The sequence below is a fragment of the Callithrix jacchus genome, chromosome 11 (genome assembly GCF_049354715.1).
Source record: "Callithrix jacchus isolate 240 chromosome 11, calJac240_pri, whole genome shotgun sequence".
NCBI classification, from domain to species: domain Eukaryota; kingdom Metazoa; phylum Chordata; class Mammalia; order Primates; family Cebidae; genus Callithrix; species Callithrix jacchus.
In genome coordinates, this window is record NC_133512.1 from 7,542,159 (window position 1) to 7,561,155 (window position 18,997).

The 18,997-nt window shown below is 37.5% G+C and overlaps 1 protein-coding gene across 9 annotated transcripts in view; it reads left to right on the forward strand.

Annotated features, from left to right (window-relative positions):
- POU6F2 (POU class 6 homeobox 2) overlaps positions 1-18,997 on the forward strand; it is a 481,859-nt gene that overhangs the window by 91,314 nt on the left and 371,548 nt on the right. For all 9 annotated transcript variants that reach the window (XM_035253208.3, XM_078342242.1, XM_078342243.1 and 6 more), the window contains one exon: positions 5,523-5,694. In XM_035253208.3, coding sequence (XP_035109099.1) covers positions 5,523-5,694 — 172 coding nt within the window. The remainder of the gene's footprint in view (positions 1-5,522; positions 5,695-18,997) is intronic.

Sequence of the window (18,997 nt, forward strand, 5' to 3'; positions counted from 1 at the left end):
CTGGACCTCATTCAAGCTCAGTGTAGAGAGGTGTGGCTGTTTCCATCATGTGGCTGCCACTGGACACGGATGCTTTGCTAAGTTAATTATCTTGCTATCTTTAGTGTCTCTGACTATAAAATGAGAATGCATACGCTTATCAGAACTCTGTTGTTTAAATTATTGAGGGTCTTTAGCTGAATTATATATCTGTTTATGTGGCATCATTTTTAGCAGCCTAGTAAAAAGAAAAAACCAAAGACCAAGTTGACATCTCCTCCTTAATACAGTGCCCTGTATCTACTCTTAAATGATTTTACAATAGAAATACACTGGGACATCTCTATTTAAGAATTACCTGAAAGCACATCAGAAGTTAGCATATGACGACAGAACATATGGTTAGTATATAGTAAATCATGTATCATATATGCTAACTACACAGAAATAAACTCTAAGAAACATTAATTAAGTAAAAGTTGTTAGAATGTGAGCAGCACTGGACAAATATGTACTTGCAGAGGTTTTTGAGCTTAGTATTATAGAATCATTAACAATTAGTGCCGTAATTTATGGGTAATCTAACCTGGCACATTCCAGATCTATTAAATCAGTTATAAGGCAAAGACCTCCCATGGTCAAATAATTTTGGGAAATGCTATGATAAGAGAGTTAGATAGTTAGATGGACTTTCTTCCCTGCTGAGTTTTCTGTGTGGGTACAACTGCAGAACTCTTTTATTGCAGAATATTTTATGGGACAAGTGTTTTGTGTAATGCACTTTGGGAAATATTGGGTTATTATAGCCTTTTCACTTTCTAGACAGGAAAACCAAGGTCAAACGTGGTTAAGTGACTTGCCATGTTTATCTAGAGGGTGAAGCTGCATGCAAGCCTGGGTATTGAACACTCTCTGATGTCCTGTCTACTATACCATATTGCCCCATAGATTTCATTCAAGCAATGTCAGCCAGAGAGCTGTTTTGTTCCTACCTTCTGTAGGGAAGATGATACTACACACAGCATGTCTGGGACTAGGTTATCCAGGCTTTAACTCTCCTCACAGCCACTGGCTCTGGCTTATAATCCAAAATCTAGGATACTCCATGAGTTACTAAGTCCATAAGCCTTGAATTTTTCACCCAATGCCTACTGGGTAAAAAAGATGCTGACGTTTGGAGATAAATCTGCTAGGGTTGAAAAATGCAGCTTTACCATTTAGCTGCGTGCCTTTGGTGCAAGAAACTTAGCCTACTGAGCCTCCATCTCTTATCCATATGTTAGGGCTAATACCTTGCATAGCTGGGGTAACATTAGATCTACCTGAGGAGCCTGTCTGGTAAAGGCATTCAGTAAGTGGGACCTATTTTTATTCCTTAATAATGCTTGAAGGAGACAAATAATCACTATGTAGTTTCTTTCTCTTTTTTTTTTTTTTTGTGAAATGGCACAATCTCGGCTCACCACAACCTCCGTATCCTGGGTTCAAGCAATTCTCCTGCCTCAGCCTCCCAAGTAGCTGAGACTACGGGCATGCACCAGCATGCCCAGCTAATTTTTGTATTTTTAGTAGAGACAGGGTTTCACCATGTTGACCAGGATGGTCTCGATCTCTTGACCTCGTGATCCACCCGCCTCTGCCTCCCAAAGTGCTGGGATTATAGGCGTGAGCCACCGTGCCTGGCCATCACTGTGTAGTTTCTGATGTTGATTGCAGTCCTCTCCTTGTAGGACACAGTGAAAATTGTTGTTGTGATTTTGCTAATACAAACTACCTCTCCTGCTTCTCCCTTTTTTGCTGTCTGGTTCTTGGGCCTCTGATGGCCCCTGTAAGTGTCCTGTATTGGCACATGCCACATCCTATCCTTGCACACATGCAATATTGTTCCATGGTGGATCAGTCACTTTCTTCTGTCAGGGCTGATAGATGAATTGCAAAGAAGTCTCAGCACCTTCTATTGTGATAGTAACAATTTCAGTTTCAAGTAAGAGGTCTTCATCAGCTCTATTTTATTTCTTACCTGCACTAGCTATTTATGTTCCTGTTTACCGCTGCAGAGATCCTTGTACAGGCTGAAGTTGCAAGTCTCTTACATTTCTACAAGCACCTACATAGGTGCATGTTAGAAAATCCTCTCTTCACTCAGGCAGAAAGGATTTCGCAGACTGCTATGGCTCTTGGCAGAGAGAGAATGACTTCCAAGCCGAGTGCTACTTGAAAGAGGCACTCCCCCATCACTTATAAGTCTGTACTCAGTGGTTACTGCTTGTGACACATTTTCAAATGGACCCCCCAGTGGCTGCAGCTGTGATTAAAAGCTGTCTGCTCTCTGCCTCACTGGGGGTTTGCTGTTTAACCATGTCATGCACACACACACACACACACACACACATACATGTATATATACACATACATATACATGTATGTGTGTATATATATATATGTATGTGTGTGTGTGTGTGTGTGTGTGTGTGTATGTGTGGGGGGGCTACAGCTCCATCATGGAAAACGTAAAGTATTTTATAAGACAAAAAGAAAATCAAATCAAATGAGTACTTGAATGACGAACTCTTGGATTTTCGAAGCTCAAGTCGGTGAAAGGCACTAGCTGGGAACCTAGCCATATATGAGGTACATAAAAGTAATTTGAGGAGGAAGAACTAATGGTCAGTGAACATATACCATCTGCCAGTGCATGTTTTGCACACATCAGCCAGACAGAACATCTTAAAGATTTAAGTGCACTTGTACCCAGCAGCTGCATTTCAGCTCGTCGGTGTGATTCGGGATTCAGTTTGACCCTTCACAAATAAAACAAGAGTAAAATATTCTTTCTTAAGTTTACCCAGATATTCACTGGCACATTAATAATCATGTCTGACTTATCATAAGACTGCTATTCTCAACATAAGTTTATCATTAACATTATCTTTAAAAATGCTCAGATAAGCAGTGCAGCGACAGAGACTGGGTGTCTCAAATGTACAGGTCACACCCCTTCCTTTAGATTAGAGAAACTGAGGATGCAACCTTTTATAAAGTAAAAAGTGTGGACTAGAATGTAAGCCTGGGATCTTTATATCACATGACAAGTATACTTAGGAACGCCATGAGGTCAAGCAGCGAGCGTTGTTGCCCTCCTTACCCATCCGCACACCAACTAAATCAGAACTCAAACATGCATGCTTTCTTAGATATTTGGGAAAGAGATCTGGACAAATCTTTGGAATTATGTGTCTCCTTTGCCATCTGCCTGCCTCCCCCATCTTCCCCAAGTTTCAAGCACTCCAAATCCCAACAACAAGACCCAGTAAACAAAATGCTAATCTGTCACTAGCAAATTCAAGCTGACAATACTGTGAATCGACCACATTGATTACATTGATTATATTTCAAATATTTACAATACGGTGAGACAAGTCTAATTTCTTTTCTAAAGAGTTCAAGGTAGGTATCACCATTTCTGAGGGGGAAAAACAATGGAGAAATGTTTGTGGTTGCTATCTGCAATAATCTGGTGCTGACAGAGAGTAGTATTTTATTTAGTAATTAACAGTGTAAAGGGGAGAGGAGCTGTCATGTTGGTTCTTAAGCTGGGGAATGTGATGAAAGATGATATCTGCGATCTCATCCTTTCCACTTGTTTAGGATTGTCAGGATGAGAAATGTCAGCATTATGAAAGCTCGGCTCTGCTCTTGATATGATAAAACCCTTCAAAAGCCAGTCTTTCTCTCTCCCTCGTCCCCCTCCTTTCTCTCTCTCTCTCTCTCTCTCTCTCTCTCTCTCTCTCTCTCTGCACTTGCTTTTTTATTTATCCTGTTTTGTTAGATGGCAGAAATATAATTCTTTTCCTTCTTCCTATTAGAAGCCACCATTTTTGTTTTATTATGTTTCACAAGCCCTAATGCCCCACTGAAAATTACCTTGTTAAATGACAGTGTTTCAAAGCCATGAATCCTTTCCACCATTCCCTCAGAGGTTTGAAACAGTCAACAGACTGTAAAGAATAAATAATAAAAAAGTATTGATTATTTTGATGACTGTGAGATTCAATTAAGTATTAATTTTGCCCTCCAGTGGACCTATCAAGGTATTCAAAAGGGAGGATTCGGCTCAGCTAAATGCGTGCTGAGTGCTTCAGCCTTAAATAGGGAGAAAATGTGTTTACCTACAGTATTTGAAGAAGAAGTGCATTGATGCACAGAGTCCAATATTTAAGTGCTGTGCAAATTAAGCCCTGGTGACAGTGACATTGTTTTCAATGGTATGAGTATTGACTAAAGAAGTGCATTTGATGACAGCTTAAACTATTTGTATTGATTAACATTTTCATAGATTATCATGTGTCATATCAAATTCACTTTTCAGGCATGAATACATTAAAAAAAAAAACACAGGCATAACGCAACCAATGCAATGGTGGGACCCGGGAGCCTGCCGCCCCACCTGCTTCTGTGCTGGTCACCTGTTTCCTGCTCAGGAACCATTTAGGCATGAACTTGGCAATAAAGAGCTCCCGGATCTCGCAAAAAGGGCACTTCTTGCTCTTCCTTCTGCATCTGATATTGTGTCAAAACAATATGATGCATCTCAGTTTGCAAATGGAATAAAAGACTAGACTTGGAAAATATTTCTGATCCTAAAATGCCCTCCTAAATGAGCTGAAGATAAAGCAGATCTAAATAATTAGGGGAAAAAGTTTGTCTTTTCTGGAGGTGATTTTTGTTTTCTTTTTCTTTAATGCTCTGGGTATATGATGCTCTAGGCATCCGAATTATTGAACACAGTTTGTAAGTATTTTCCCAATTCCTTAAAAAAAAATTTTAAATCAATTTTCGTATATTGTGTTGTATATTATTTGCTTTAAAATGTTCATTTGATTTGGGGTCAGCTCCGGTTCCCAATCTGGGACCAGGGAAGCCAACTTCTAAGGGTGCTTACAGAATTTACATAAGAAATACCTTTTATTCCATTGAAAGCCTTTCGAGGTCTCTTTTCTCCCTATCTTTTTTCTCTGCTCTTGGGATAGGGTTTAATTGCTTCTCCCCCGGGGAGAAGGCTTCTTAACATAGCCTGTGGTTCCCCCATAGGATGCTCTTCCTTTTTAGTGTGTTGCTGAAGTACAAGCCCAGCACTTTCTTTTTTTCTTACTGCATTAAAGACAGAACAAGGTGTAAAAACATTCGCACAAAAGCATATCCCACAATTAAAGCTGTGCTGGTTAGGTTGCTTTCAAAGAAGTTTTTTTTTTTTTTTTTTTTTTTTTTTTTTCCCTCCCTCGGAAGCCTCCTGAATCTCTCACATGCTAGTTGAGCTTTAATAGGGTGGGGAGTAATGGAGAACTCATCGGATCTGTAATAGCTCTTCACTTGACTGCAGCCAGCAATAACAGCGGGAGCAGCCAGAGATAAGAGAGAGAGGAGAGAGGGAGAGTGTGTGTGGAAGAGAGAGAGAGAGAAGAGAGGGAGAGAGAGAGAGAGGACACGCACTCTAAAGCTGCCACTTTTTTTTTCCTCCCCTTCACTCTTTTTGCCCATCCTAGGATCCAATGATAGCTGGACAAGTCAGTAAGCCCTTGCTGTCAGTGCGGAGTGAAATGAATGCGGAGTTGAGAGGTGAGGACAAGGCTGCTACTTCAGACAGCGAGCTGAATGAGCCCCTGCTTGCGCCTGTGGAATCAAATGACAGCGAGGACACTCCCAGCAAGCTCTTCGGTAAGTCTGTCTAGGTATTTCATTTCAGTACTACCATGTTGTCCGGAAGAGCAATCCAACCCCCCTACTCCCCCTTTTTTCCTGTTGTTCATTCAGTTTTCTTGTATGTACTAAAAAGGAGCATCTTGGAGGTGCTAAGCCACCGAAGCTGATTCCAGCCGGCTAGGAGGATGTCCTCCAAACTTTTACCAACAAGGAACTTATTCGCTGCCCATTTTGACTTGTCAAATATGGCTAGAGTCCCCAGGCTGGAAATTATTTGGAAAAAAAAAAGAGAAAGTGATAATAATAATCAGGAAATCAGTTCCATTGTGAGAATTGGTTAACATTTATTGAGTAAATATCGACTCGGTTTCAGGTTGCTTTGCAGCCTTTTGTTAAGGGGAAGCTGAGTAAAGACATTATCTGTCGTCTAAAGATGGGAGAGGAGAACTGAAAAATATCAATACAAGTCATGCTATGCCAGGTAAACAAAGGTGGCCACGGGAATTTCTCTGAGCAATAACATTGTGTCATCACAATCAGAATGAATATTTCTTCTTTTAAAAAGGTGTTGAGGAAAGAAAACAGGTTCTCTGATTCCCTCCCCTACCCCTCTCCCTTTCAACATGCTGTTTATAGCCTCAATAACTGAAAGTAGAGACAGCCCAGGACCTTTTAGGAATCTTTGTTTCATAAACAAAACAAGAACAAGCAAAGTGCCACTCCAGCAAAGACATCTGTCATTCAAACAGATGACACTCTGTAAGCCCGCTCAAGCAACTGTGATCTCTAATCAGAAAGGGGAGTGGGTTGTTGAGACGCGTGCCTGAGTGATAGATGTTAATGGATGTCTGCTGGAGAAGCACTTTAGGGTTCAGAGTGACGTTAGGTTTTCAGAACAATTGTTCCTGAAACATTTGCTTTTAATTCTTTTCAAGTGCCTGTGTGTGCACACACACATAGACATATGTATATATACTAACCTGATGTGTGTGTGTGTCTATGTGTGTGTATATATATATATCAGGCAGAGTATTGCCTGGTCTCAGGTAAAAAACAATCAGGTACCTGAACTTCAAAAAAAAAAATCATTACATAACTACTACTTTATTAAGCAAGTCAGCAATTCAGCTCAAAACACAGGCTTTATTTATTTCTCTATTTTAACCTACAGAAAGAAAGCTGCCTCGAGAGTTTGGCAACTCTAGGCTTCCTCAGATGAGCTTTTCCTTAATTTTAAATTCTTACTCAATCCAACATTAGAGAAATGTCACAGAGAAACTTTGCTTTCCAGATTTTCTCTTGGTACAATACTGCTTTATGCCTAACAATACACTAGATTCCAATTTCAGGAAATTCCGTGGCAGTACCCTTTCTTTGAAAAGCAGCAATGTCATTTCTGACATAAATTTCCAAACCTGTGCATTTGGGTTTTAGCATTTTCACCCTAAAGAAATTTTTTTAATAGTCTAAGTTTTTATCCATATAGGAAGAATTAGTCCCTAAAACCTTCACTTCAGTTTTAAGAGGGTAGTGGGAAAAGTCAGATAAAATGATAAATTACAGGAAGGCAGAAGCCGTGTCCAAGCCCCTCTGATGTTGAGTTCACTAAGTAAGCACTTTGACTTTTAAAAAGTGATCAATTTTGAGTTCAATGAGCTACAGATAATACATTTTTGTTCCTAAACTTTGCATGCATTTTAAAAAGAAGTAAATGGATTTCGTAGACTTGAGTGTGGAGCTCCAACTTGTTTTCTTTCAAGTAATCCAAAAGTAGGGTGATCGATTTTTTCATTTGTTTAGAGGTTCCAAGTGTTGAACACTCTTATAGATTTGTTATGCTGCGTCTTACTGATTTGCATGTGTAGAGAAATAAGCTTCAAAAATTCCAACATGGTAAAGAGATTTGAATTAAAAGTTTAATTCAAAAGTAATATCTTTGTGAGGTACCGCTTACTAAGGATTATGGTTTAATGTTAAAATCATAGTGGATTTCAGAAGGCATCCACTTTTCATTTTGAAATTCTCAACTTCCAAGTTTGGGTGAGAGAACACAGCAAAATCTGCATCCTAGATCTTACACTCCTTTTCAATTCACTTAATTGTCTTTGGTCTCTAGAATGCTTTTCAAACACAAGCAGGTATTTCCCAGTTTCCAATTAGGTCAAAAAGAAATCAGTAGATTAACAGTTTTAAGAACCTGAGAAAAAATTAGAGACAATATGAGAAAGTAAGAATAGAAATGATCAGGAGGAAGACACCATAATATTCTCATAAGGTTTCCTTCTCTTTAGGGGCCTGTTATGCTCTTACTTTTTAATATTACTAGGACTTAGCCTTAGCAATTCTAGTTTATGCAACTGACTAAAACTTTCCAGAATAATTCTGTCCCAGAATTTTTAGCAACTTTGGCAACGCAGTTTAAGGAACTATGATTTTCTTTGATATGCATATGTTCAAGTCTGGTTTTTGGTTTTAGATATAGTCCTGATTATATCCTTTACTCGATAAGGAAGAATTGCATTCTTCCTGAGTAGTTGACAGCATCTATGTTTTTATCTGAACAATAATTTTCTAATATACTCACTCTCTCAAACTGTGATTCCTCTATACATACACTGTATTACTGAAAATTGGACTTCTCCAATGAAAGGGGCAGATTATGATAAATCATGTGCATCTTGATGTGTTCAGTTTCATAGAGAGACTTTAACCAACAGGAGACAAGCAGAGCTCAGGTTTTTTTGTTGTACCTGAAATTTCGGTATAAATGGATTTCTTGGAAGCCTATCCCCCCATCTGTGGCTTGTTCAAATTAGCAGTCCAGAGGACAAGTCTGTTTCCCTCACAGTATGGCACCTTCAGCCCAAAACTGCAGGAGAAAGGCTAATACGGATGCCCTCTATGGATAAACAAAGGAAATTCCAGGAACCATTGGGCCTTTTATGCCTCTGCTTAAATTGCACCTCTGTACTTAACAGCTTCCAAAGGGAAACATACTGTGCAGAATGTTTCAGTGCTCGGAGCAGCTCAGAATACCAGAAGGAGAAAGGAGGAGCCATATGCCAGGCTAAGCACAAAGTTCAGAAAAGGGCCCTTGTGTTTTATAAAGTAATTACATCAGTGGTAACGTTTTGCTTAACTTGAACAGCCATGGAAACTAAAGTACACTTAGGAGAGATGAATCCACATTTCTTTGAGAAACATGTGGTTAGGTAGTTCTCTGTGATATCATTAAGTGGTACATTATTTATTCTTCTAAATCCTGTAGGATAACTATCTCCTTTTTCCGTTCATGACTGTATTATGCTAAGCTCTGAGCCGTAAGAAACAGTTTGGAGGAGGATAGGCTTGCATGTGGGGTTGGGGGTGGGAGATTATCAGAGAATCTTGGTGCTGTGTCTCACAGGGCTTTAGCTGTGTGATCAGATGAGTGATGCTGCACAGAGCCAGTCATTTAATATGTGACTAGCAATGTACATATTGGAAACCATTCTCAAAACTGGCCTTTGGCAAAGTCTTAAACGGAAGAGGTTGCTGTGTTTCTCTAGTGACATTTATAGTACTTGTGTCAATGTGGTGCTTCACTTTTAGTTATGCCCATCAAGAATTCAGTGTTCCACATTCAGTCAAGTTGGATGCTAAAATTCAAACGGTAGCATCAACAACTTGGTTGGGAAAATGGCCTCGGAAAGGATAAAACTAATATATATCCTTGGAAAAAATATGTGCACTAAAGTTTTCCCATGCACTCTCAGTGGAAGAAGTGAGATCTCATAAAACATGCCCTAAATATTTTCTCCTATATATATTTGAGATTTGAAAGATGATTTATTAACAGTGTGTCTCCTGGGAAAATTTTTATTGTTTCAAGTTAAACCTCATGATTCCTTTCCTTTAAGTCCCAGCTATCTTGGGTGGCTGTGTTAGTCTTGGTGGCCGGCTTCTCAGGTGTACTACACTGTGGGTGAATTGGGCACACAGCTAAGAGCCTTGAGCTGGGATGGAACTACAAAACCATGTATAAACATTGCATCCAAAGTAAAAAATCTGTGGTTGATTTTCTCTTCTGATATTGTGCTTTTCTAGGATAAAAGAAATTGCATGCAATGATACTTGTAAGAGTGGATATTTTCAGTGCCATTTATCTGTGAGCTGTTGGAAAAGGTCTTAAAGTTGGCTCAGGGATTCCTCCATGCTACAGAATGTACTATATTGTGTATTTCTTTTCCTCCTATGATCCTTCTCACAGAAACATGCATTATAAGATTTTTTTCTTTCAAATTGCCATCCAGTTTGACTTGATTAGAATTTATGGCAGTGGAGTTGCTTTCAATGACAAAAGGAGAAAGGACTAAATTGTCTGTCACCCCTTGGGACAGTGGTCTCTGCTGGTCAGCGTGGAGGTCATTGCAGGGCATTATGGGGGCTGCACTTGTGGGTGAGGCTGCCTCGCGCCGGTGCATCAGTGGAGGCCTTCATTATGGGATCACTGTCTTTATTGCTTTATTTAAACGTCTCTCTCCAGGCTTCAGCACCTTGGGTATTTCTAGTATTCTGATTAAATATTCTGGAGCCAGTAATCAGTACCAAGAACTTAAACCCAAGAGGGATTTAGCTAGCAGGTGATGAGGTATATTCCCTAGAGAAATAAAGTTATTTAAAATATGTATCATGCCTCCAGGTTTTTCAAAGTTGCTATATTATATTAATTGACAATGTATACCCCTTTTCACTGTAGAAAGTTTTGCTAAGGAAATATTAAAAGTGTATTTTTTTAAATTAATGAAATAATTTGAGTAATAGATTAATGCAAAAACAGTTATTTGAAAGGAATCTATAGAAACCTATATTTGTGTAAGTAAGTGAGATGCATAAGGTATTTGTCAAAAATCAGTTATGGTTTAATAGTCAAACAAGCCCTTGTCATGCTGCTAACTACTTGAGTGAAAAAAAATGTACATTTGGATACATTTCTTACATTTAAGAAAGTCTAATGCACGCGGATATTATTTTTAAAAAAATCAACGAGAGGCTGTGTGCATTCAAACACTTTTAGTTTAGCAGTTTTCCCCCCACAGAAAACCAGTGTAATGCTGCATTGATAATAAATCCACTTTAAATAACATAAATGTGGAAGCTTTGAAATAAAAATAAATCTGTATAGAGAGACACTGGTGTTCAAACTTTTCACCGTATTTGTTCGTGGAGCTGCTCATTTCTAAGTGCACTTCACTGGGGGACGGTGCACAATGCGTCAGAAGCGTCAGTGGGGACCTTCCTGGTGCCCGCCTTTGCCAGCTCTTTGCCATGCCTGGGGCGCTCAGGTCAGGCCTCTGTATAAAGCGGGAAGTTCAATATTGCAGTGTCCAAGGATACTCTATGGTAGCACATTAGCAAAGTCAATCTGCTGACATGCTTTTACTTTTTTCTCCCCTTCTATTTTGATTACTGTGATTTTTGTATTTTGCTGTTATCATTAACAACAGGAAATAAGGCATTATAAATGAGATGAATCTGTACAGTATCGCTCCTTTAAATGATCCCTTTTTAGTCTCTTGAATGTCTTGGATGTTTCTGACTTAAAGGTTACATGGCATTACAGTGTTTTTGTAGTTCCCCCAGCCCAGTTTGTGTCATAATTAATAAATAGAGGTGCATGCCAGATCCAAGCTCTCAAGGCTCAGCCCTCAAGAAGATTGCCTTCACTCTTCATTACCTGCTTTAATTATACAGCTAGCATTCCCCTTCTCAAGAATTGACCAAATATGTTTTTCTCCCACTTCAACGTTGAGATTTCACTTGACCGTTTCAAGTGGACCTTGTTTGTGATGAGACAGTCAACAGATAATTTGTGAGAGAATTGCCACTTTCTTTGATTGACGACCTTGCTGGTTTATATTTGGGGATTAATAATACATCAGACATTCACACATTAAAAAGAGAGTAGATGTGAAGAGGAAGGGTAGAAGGTTCAGTTCTGCTATTGGGCTTCCCTGGGAACGCAGAGGCAATCGGAGAAGCAGGCACATTTGCCCAAATATGCACCTGGCTCCACTTAACATGTTTCTTGATTTTTTATGCTAAAGAAAAAGATAGCAAAGTGTTTATACCAAACTGGCACCCTGTCAGGGGGCAATCTGTATAAAGTTTCCCGCTGTCAGGTTAATAAATTTTTAAAAAATATCCAAAGGCAGAGGTAGCTAGAGAAAGCTCATAGTAACAGTTGCCATTCTCCAGCGGATGGGTTTCTCTTTAATATCCAGCCTGGCTCTGGAATTTTCCTGTTTGTTGTCTTCCTGGGTTCTGTACTTAGCTGGCGTTTTTGTTCGGCTTTTCTTTTATTCATGCCATTTCAGTCTTACTTTTTAAATGTTTATCCTTTTAAATTTCAAATGTCTTTTCTTTGAGAGAGAAACAAGTGAGCATAATTTGTTTTAAATTTTTATATGGCATTTTGCAGTTAAACATATACTTTGTCATGCTATGACTCTGAATGAGCTTCTAAATCTATAAACACTGGACTTTTCTTTAAAAATACCTTCAAGTAATATTTACTCATAAAGGAGTATCTGCGCTTTGGCAATATGGGCTCTTCTGATGAGGTCGATTATTAAACACGTTGATCTGACTCTTAATCTTTTCAAGGTAAACTTTCACCTCCTGATTGTCAAAGTCAGATTTCATGAAAATGAAACAAGGGTGGACTTGTTTGGAGACATAGCCTACTCTATGTTGTGACACCTTATGAGCTATCAAAAATGGATTACGCCCTTTTAGTGTGAATGCAGAGATCAGAAAGAATAACATTGGATCTCTTAAAGCTAAAGAAAGTTTGTCATTTGCAGAGAAATGGAAATTAACTTTGTTTTATAAGTATTCCAAGATAATTTTTTATAACTACCTAATCAAGATGCATACCTCCTGAGATCTCTTCTTCATAATTAGCTTCTACATAAAAAAATTTCCTAGTGTGCCATATGAATGTCTACATTTTATTTGAGAATAGAAATATAGCCTGGGGAGAAATGCCAAATGTGGGTGAAGGGGAGGAAGGCAGCAAAACACACTGCCACGTGTGTGCCTATGCAACTGTCTTGCATGTTCTGCACATGTACTCTAAAACCTAAAATGCAATAAAAAAAAGAATATCCCTACCCAAACTTCCCTTGTAGTTTTTCCTTCTTAAGTGATTTTAAGATCTTATAGGTAACAAGAATATACTGTGATTTTTTTTAATTAAAAAATTTTTTAGCTACCTGGAACAACATAACTAATAGTTTAAGCAAGTCACTGTCATTGGAGGACCACACTGCCCTTAAAACTATTTGAAAATATAAGGAAAAAATGATTACATTATAATTAGAGAAACTAAATATAATTATACATGCACTAAATGCTTAAGAGATTTGCTATACAAAAGACCATCTGAAAATGGGACTCTATAATGAAATCTGCACACATTAAGATGGTTAAAGATGCTTTTAGTAAATAACCAAAATAAAATCTGTTAGTTCAGCTCATGAATGAAGTAGACTATAAAGGTGTTTTTAGGATGCCTATGATGTCCCAATGATAGCCAACACGGAACAATATCACAATTTAATTATTGGTGTATCCTGTCATATATTGTTTGGCATTAAGTAGTTTTCTTAGTGTTTCTTTTTTTTTTTTTCCTGTAAAATAGTAAGTGTTTCTTGGGATTGACTCATGCACCTTCCAAATATTTTGTATTACTTTAATTTCATCCTATTAATGAGAAAAAAGGCATAATTATGATAGAAATTTGTGAAAGCTAAGAAATTCATGTTAAAGACTGATACTAACACAGTTTTAAAATAGCAATGCCAATTTATCCATATTCTTACCACTTCCATACTTTTTCCCCCTATCTTTTCTTTCTTAGGCACTGTGAATGCACAGTGAAAAAAGCGCAATGCTATCTGTATAAAATATTTGCACATGTCTATGGCCTGCTTTTCTCCATATTTTCTTCATACACATATAATGCTTCAAATTGTCTTATTAAGTCTGTAGTATGTATGTATTTTCTCTTTTATAAAACTAACAAAGGCTCATTTATAGTAATAAGCTTTCTTTTAGTTCATGCTATCCATCCATCATTTAAATGTACTTTTCCTGTATATTTAAAAAATAGTTTCCTGATAGAGTTATAAAAATTAATAGCTTACCAAAAAAAAAGAGAAACTAATTATACTGTAGTTTTGCTTCAGCTATACTTGGGCTAAAATCCAAGTTCCAGTGTCTCTTCGATGCTGCTATTCACTGAACAGAGGAGAAAAGAGGATTCCTCAGGATTTGTGCAGCTTAATTCAGTAAAGAAATCTGTGGTTTTCTGGACAGCTTGACTTACAGAAAATATATGTATTTTTAAAGCATACAAACTTACCCAAGCTAGAGAAGACTCTGGGATCTAAATATTGGGAATCTAAATATTTGTCTATTTCTGGAATATACATATATCACAGTATAAATATTCATCCTTTTCTTTTTTAAGTCAAAGGCATTTATTCAATAGTTATTAAGCACAATTTTTGTTACACATTCCTTTAAGGATTCTATGTGCCTATATATCAAGGTAGAATGAGTGATTGGTACACAATAAAGAAATCATATTTTAAACATTTACTATTAAAGTAATGTGGTATGATTAATCTCCTTTTGCAGTTCTTGATGACCACATATGTGGTTATTTGTCTTTTAATACCAATATGGCAAGATTTATTTTTGCAAATTAATGATTTGGGGTATCATCACTGTCAAAACAAAAGAGAATCTAAGGGGTTAATGTGATTTTAAAAATGCAAATATTTGAAGCTGTTTTAAAAGCATAAAAAATTATTACTGCACATGACTTTTTGCTCAAATTAACCCAGGGTAAAGGAGAATAAAAACTTAAATGGAATCCTACATGTGCTGTATTTAAAAATGTATACACATGGAAGTCAGGTGGGGAGTGCAATGCACTTTATCAAAACTGGCATTTTTAAAAAATATACCTACTTCATTTCCCCACATATTGCAAAATAGAAATGTGTCAGAAAGGAAGCATGCAATTTGCAAAAGAAGCATGCAGGAAATATTGCATGAAACTCCTGTTTCAATGGATCTATTTAATTACATCCATACACTGTTCTGTCATCTATGAATGGGTAAATAGATTCTCTCTTGATTATGAGAGAAAACTTTCACAAACTTTTGGCGGGAAAGTGTATATGTATAATTGTTTTAACTGTCGATTGGCTCATTTTATTCTGATTCCTAAGATGAAGGCAGGTTTTAGTCTTAAGCCTTAATCTAAGAAATTGCTCAAATTTCAGATAGAGTTTGAATCTGCTCGAGTTTGAATCTTTACTTCTCTCATTAATTACATCCTGTATTCATAGTAATTTTCTAATAAGCCAAATGGAATCTGCAGGCCATCAGAAAAGTGTTAAAAATTATGTTTTAAAAGGGATTAATGTCTACAGCTGCCTGCTTACAAAAAAAGAGCTGGTCACGTTGGAGATTGCTGATGGCACCGAGGTGGTTGCAATAGCCTAGAATGGTGGCTACACGTCTTGTCATCTGTAGTGTATCAATATGTTTTTATAATGATACAATAACCTGAACCCTGTAACGGTTTATGGTCCTTTTGAGAATTCCTATGGATTCTTAGAGTGACGGAGGTCTGAGAAAAGATCTTGAAAGCTTTCACAAAATCTGGCTGGGTGACAGAAAACTAGCAGGACTGTGATTTAGCTGCTAAGAAATCCTATTGACCAGGATCATTAAACTTTTAAGTTAAAACAAAAACCACAAAACAAATGGTAGATGCAAAGGATAAGGGGTACCCAAAGTGACGGTGAAAATTTTAAAAGTGCTGAAGGTTCTTAGATTAGAGGCAAAATGTAGCAAGCCCATTGTTGATCTTGATCTCCTACTTAGAAATAAGCATTTTTAAATATACTCTTCTGAATATTACAGTGTGTGTTGGAAATCTGTAATTCGTGCATTTCCTTTATGGAATCTGTCAGAACTGATTGTTGCTCTTTCATTTTCTCTGGCTATTTTTAGTCAATGATAAATAAAGAGCTTGAATTTTGAATCTGGCACCAGTGAGATATAAAACCAGAAACAGCAGGAAATAACCATGATGAGTAACTTCACATCAGTATATGCACGGAGATCTCAGTCCCGTTAACATTTGTAACACTGCTAATTTCTGTGGGCTTTTTAAAATACTTCCACATGAGCTCTCAAAACCCATAAAAGTGGGGCATGTAAAGTAAATTGTTTGTCACTTGCCGACGACCTGCCATATTTATTGTCAGGAGAAATGGACATTAGTTGGAAAAGCAGTTGTTAAAGGCCAAACAATTTTTAAAGATGGCAAAGATGCGCGAGGGTTTTCCTTTTTCTAACAATGAGCCACCCCTTCAGACATCAAAAGACAAGATAATAAGACACTTCAAGCACAATTCAAGATTATATTCAACATCTAAAGGCTCATCTCTTGTCAGTTTGCATTTACTCTCCCAGGGATGTGATGCTTCTATCATCTTTCTGTCAAGATGAGTCTGGCAGAAGAAGCGAGGGCTCTTATTTCACACACTTAGGGTTTTTATCAAATAGCCCACACTCGTTCTGATTCAGCCAAAATGGGGGGATAATTTGAAGAAGGTCATGCACAAGTACAAAAATCTCATATTGATTTGTGTGATTAGAAGGCATTAAAATTGCACGTTTATGTTAGTTGCTGAGATGTTTTGTCAGTTTATTGGGTAATACACTTTTGCAGCCTAGAAAAAAAAAAAGATGACTTAAAATTTAAAAATAGATGGCTGAAAGCCGAAATGGTTTGTTTTAATGTGGCCGTGTTTGAACATTTAACAAGGGAACAGAAAAATAATGTGAAACTTTTAGTTTAATGATATTTGAAATTAGCTTATATAATGAAATGCTTCATGTAGTGTAAAAGCAAAATAGCACAAGTTTTGAATCAGGTGAAACAAATAGATATGTGGAATTATTTTTAAACACTTTAAAAATTGATTTCACGTCTTTAATATATAGATAAAAGGTGATGACATTTTCAATATAAATTTAATTATGAGGCTGTTTTACAATGGTTATCAAGTTTTTAACATTTTGCACTCTTTGAAATTACAATGTCATTATATTTGTCATTTTACGCCATTCTTAGTGTATATGCCCTTTTCCAGAGAGGATACTAAAGAAGAAATAAAAGGGTTTTCATGATTATTATTATTCTCTGTCAAAATTCATCACGTTTTCTCCTTTGCTTCTGACAGTCACAAAGCCATACAAAGAAACATTCCACTTTGGTGGGGGCATGTTTATAGAAGTTAGAAGAACAATCTTTTCCTCTCAAAATAAAACAATTGATGAAAATAAAACCATGATATCCTGGGATTATTTCTATATTGAATCTCTGAAATTACTTTTCCTAGGAATTTTCATCAACTGTTCTGTTGTGTCCACTTCTTATATTTTTCTTCTTTGCTGTGAAATGTTTTGAAACTGGATTTCTTACTTTTGTGCCCCTTTCAAAACAAAGGAGATATATATATATATAAAGTATACGGTGTCGAATAGAAGTGAAAACCCATAATTTGCCCTATTTATTGTAGGATTTTTTGTCTATTCAATATAGTTTATGCATTCCACTTGGAACTGTAAATTAATCCATTCAACAAATGTTTGTTGAGCACCTGCTCTGTGTCAGAGGCTGTGCTGTGTCCTGAGGACTCAGTAGAGAAGACACCAAGCAGAATTGATCACCTGGCTCATCCATTGTGAGGGTTACTGAAGATGCAAAAACTGAACGAGACATGATGACCCCACTCTGAAAGAGCCCACAGTCAGCACCATACATTGACATTCAATTTACTTGGTCACTTCTGATACCTTTTTAGGCAATTTTAAGTCTTCAAAACCATGCTTTCCAAAAGTTGTTTGTTGGTTAGAAGCTTCAACATTTGAGAAACAAAACAAAACAAAACACACTATTATCTCCAAAAAGTGGGGAAGAAGAAAGGAGTATGAAGTGGTTTGTTTTCATCACAGGGTTTGGTGATGTTTTCATCACAGGGTTTGGGGCATATGCTCTGAAACACAATTGTTCTTCTTTAGGATTTTTTTCTTAATCATGTCCAAAGGAAGAATGAATCAGATTTATTTGTTTCTGTCTTTTCTGCCTTCATTCTCTTCCCAAAATTCTTGTTTGTCTCATATATTTTTTATTTTTATTTACTTATGTTTTTACCTATGTTCTCTCAGGGACCAATACATTTTAGTTATTTATTTTATTATTATTATTATTATTATTTTGAGACAAGGTCTTGCTCTGTCACCCAGGCTGGAGTACGGTGGTATGATCATGGCTGCAGCTTCAACCTCCCGGGCTCGCTCAAGCAATCCACCCACCTCAGCCTCTTGAGTAGCTGGGACTAAAGGTGTCCACCATCACACTTCGCTCATTTCTTTTTTAAAATTTGTAAGAAAGGGACTCTCACTTTGCTGCTGACGCTGGTCTTGAACTCCTGGCCTCAAGCTATTCTCCCACCTTGGTCTCTGTGATCCCTGTTGGGATTACAGGCATAAGCCACCACTCCTGGCCATTGCCTTATACTATAAAGCAGTGCTTCAAGGCTCTGGAGTCAGGTTGTATGGGCTTGAGTCTGGCTCTGCCACTTGATCACTGGCTGGGTAAGGTAATAACATGCTGAAGCCTTGGTTTCCCCATCTCTGCATGGAGATATTGCTGGTATGCCACAGGGCAATCTTGAGCTTCAAGTGTATCTGGGGCTCAATGAATACCACACTTTGTTAAGAGTTGAAAATGTACTTGCTATGTTTAAAAAGAATCTGATTAATTTTTAGCAGCAGATACCATAAAAGTAACAAAAACTGTGGCCTTTGGAAGTAGCCACGCTTCTCCATAAGGAAACACCAGCTGCCAAGGGCCCTCCTGATGTAAGAAAGGTTCTGGGGATCTTTTCTTCCTAATGGCAACACCTCTTCTTTCTTCAGTCTCTGCTTTCTCTTCAAGTCCATTCAGGAAAGAATTCAGACTCATAAATGGATCGTAAGCAAGTTCTAGAGGGGACCATAGTTCACGCTCCTCGTCTTGGAGAGTACATAAATGAGGTGGTGAGCAAGGATGGAACGGGGCAGTTACACATCTCAATCTTCTCTAAATTTAAAGTGTTGGAAGGGGTGATTCTTTCAAATAATAGAGATTTTAAAAATAATGTTGGCCTTGAGAAGTGCTGTGAAGCCAGATGTCTGTGGGCGG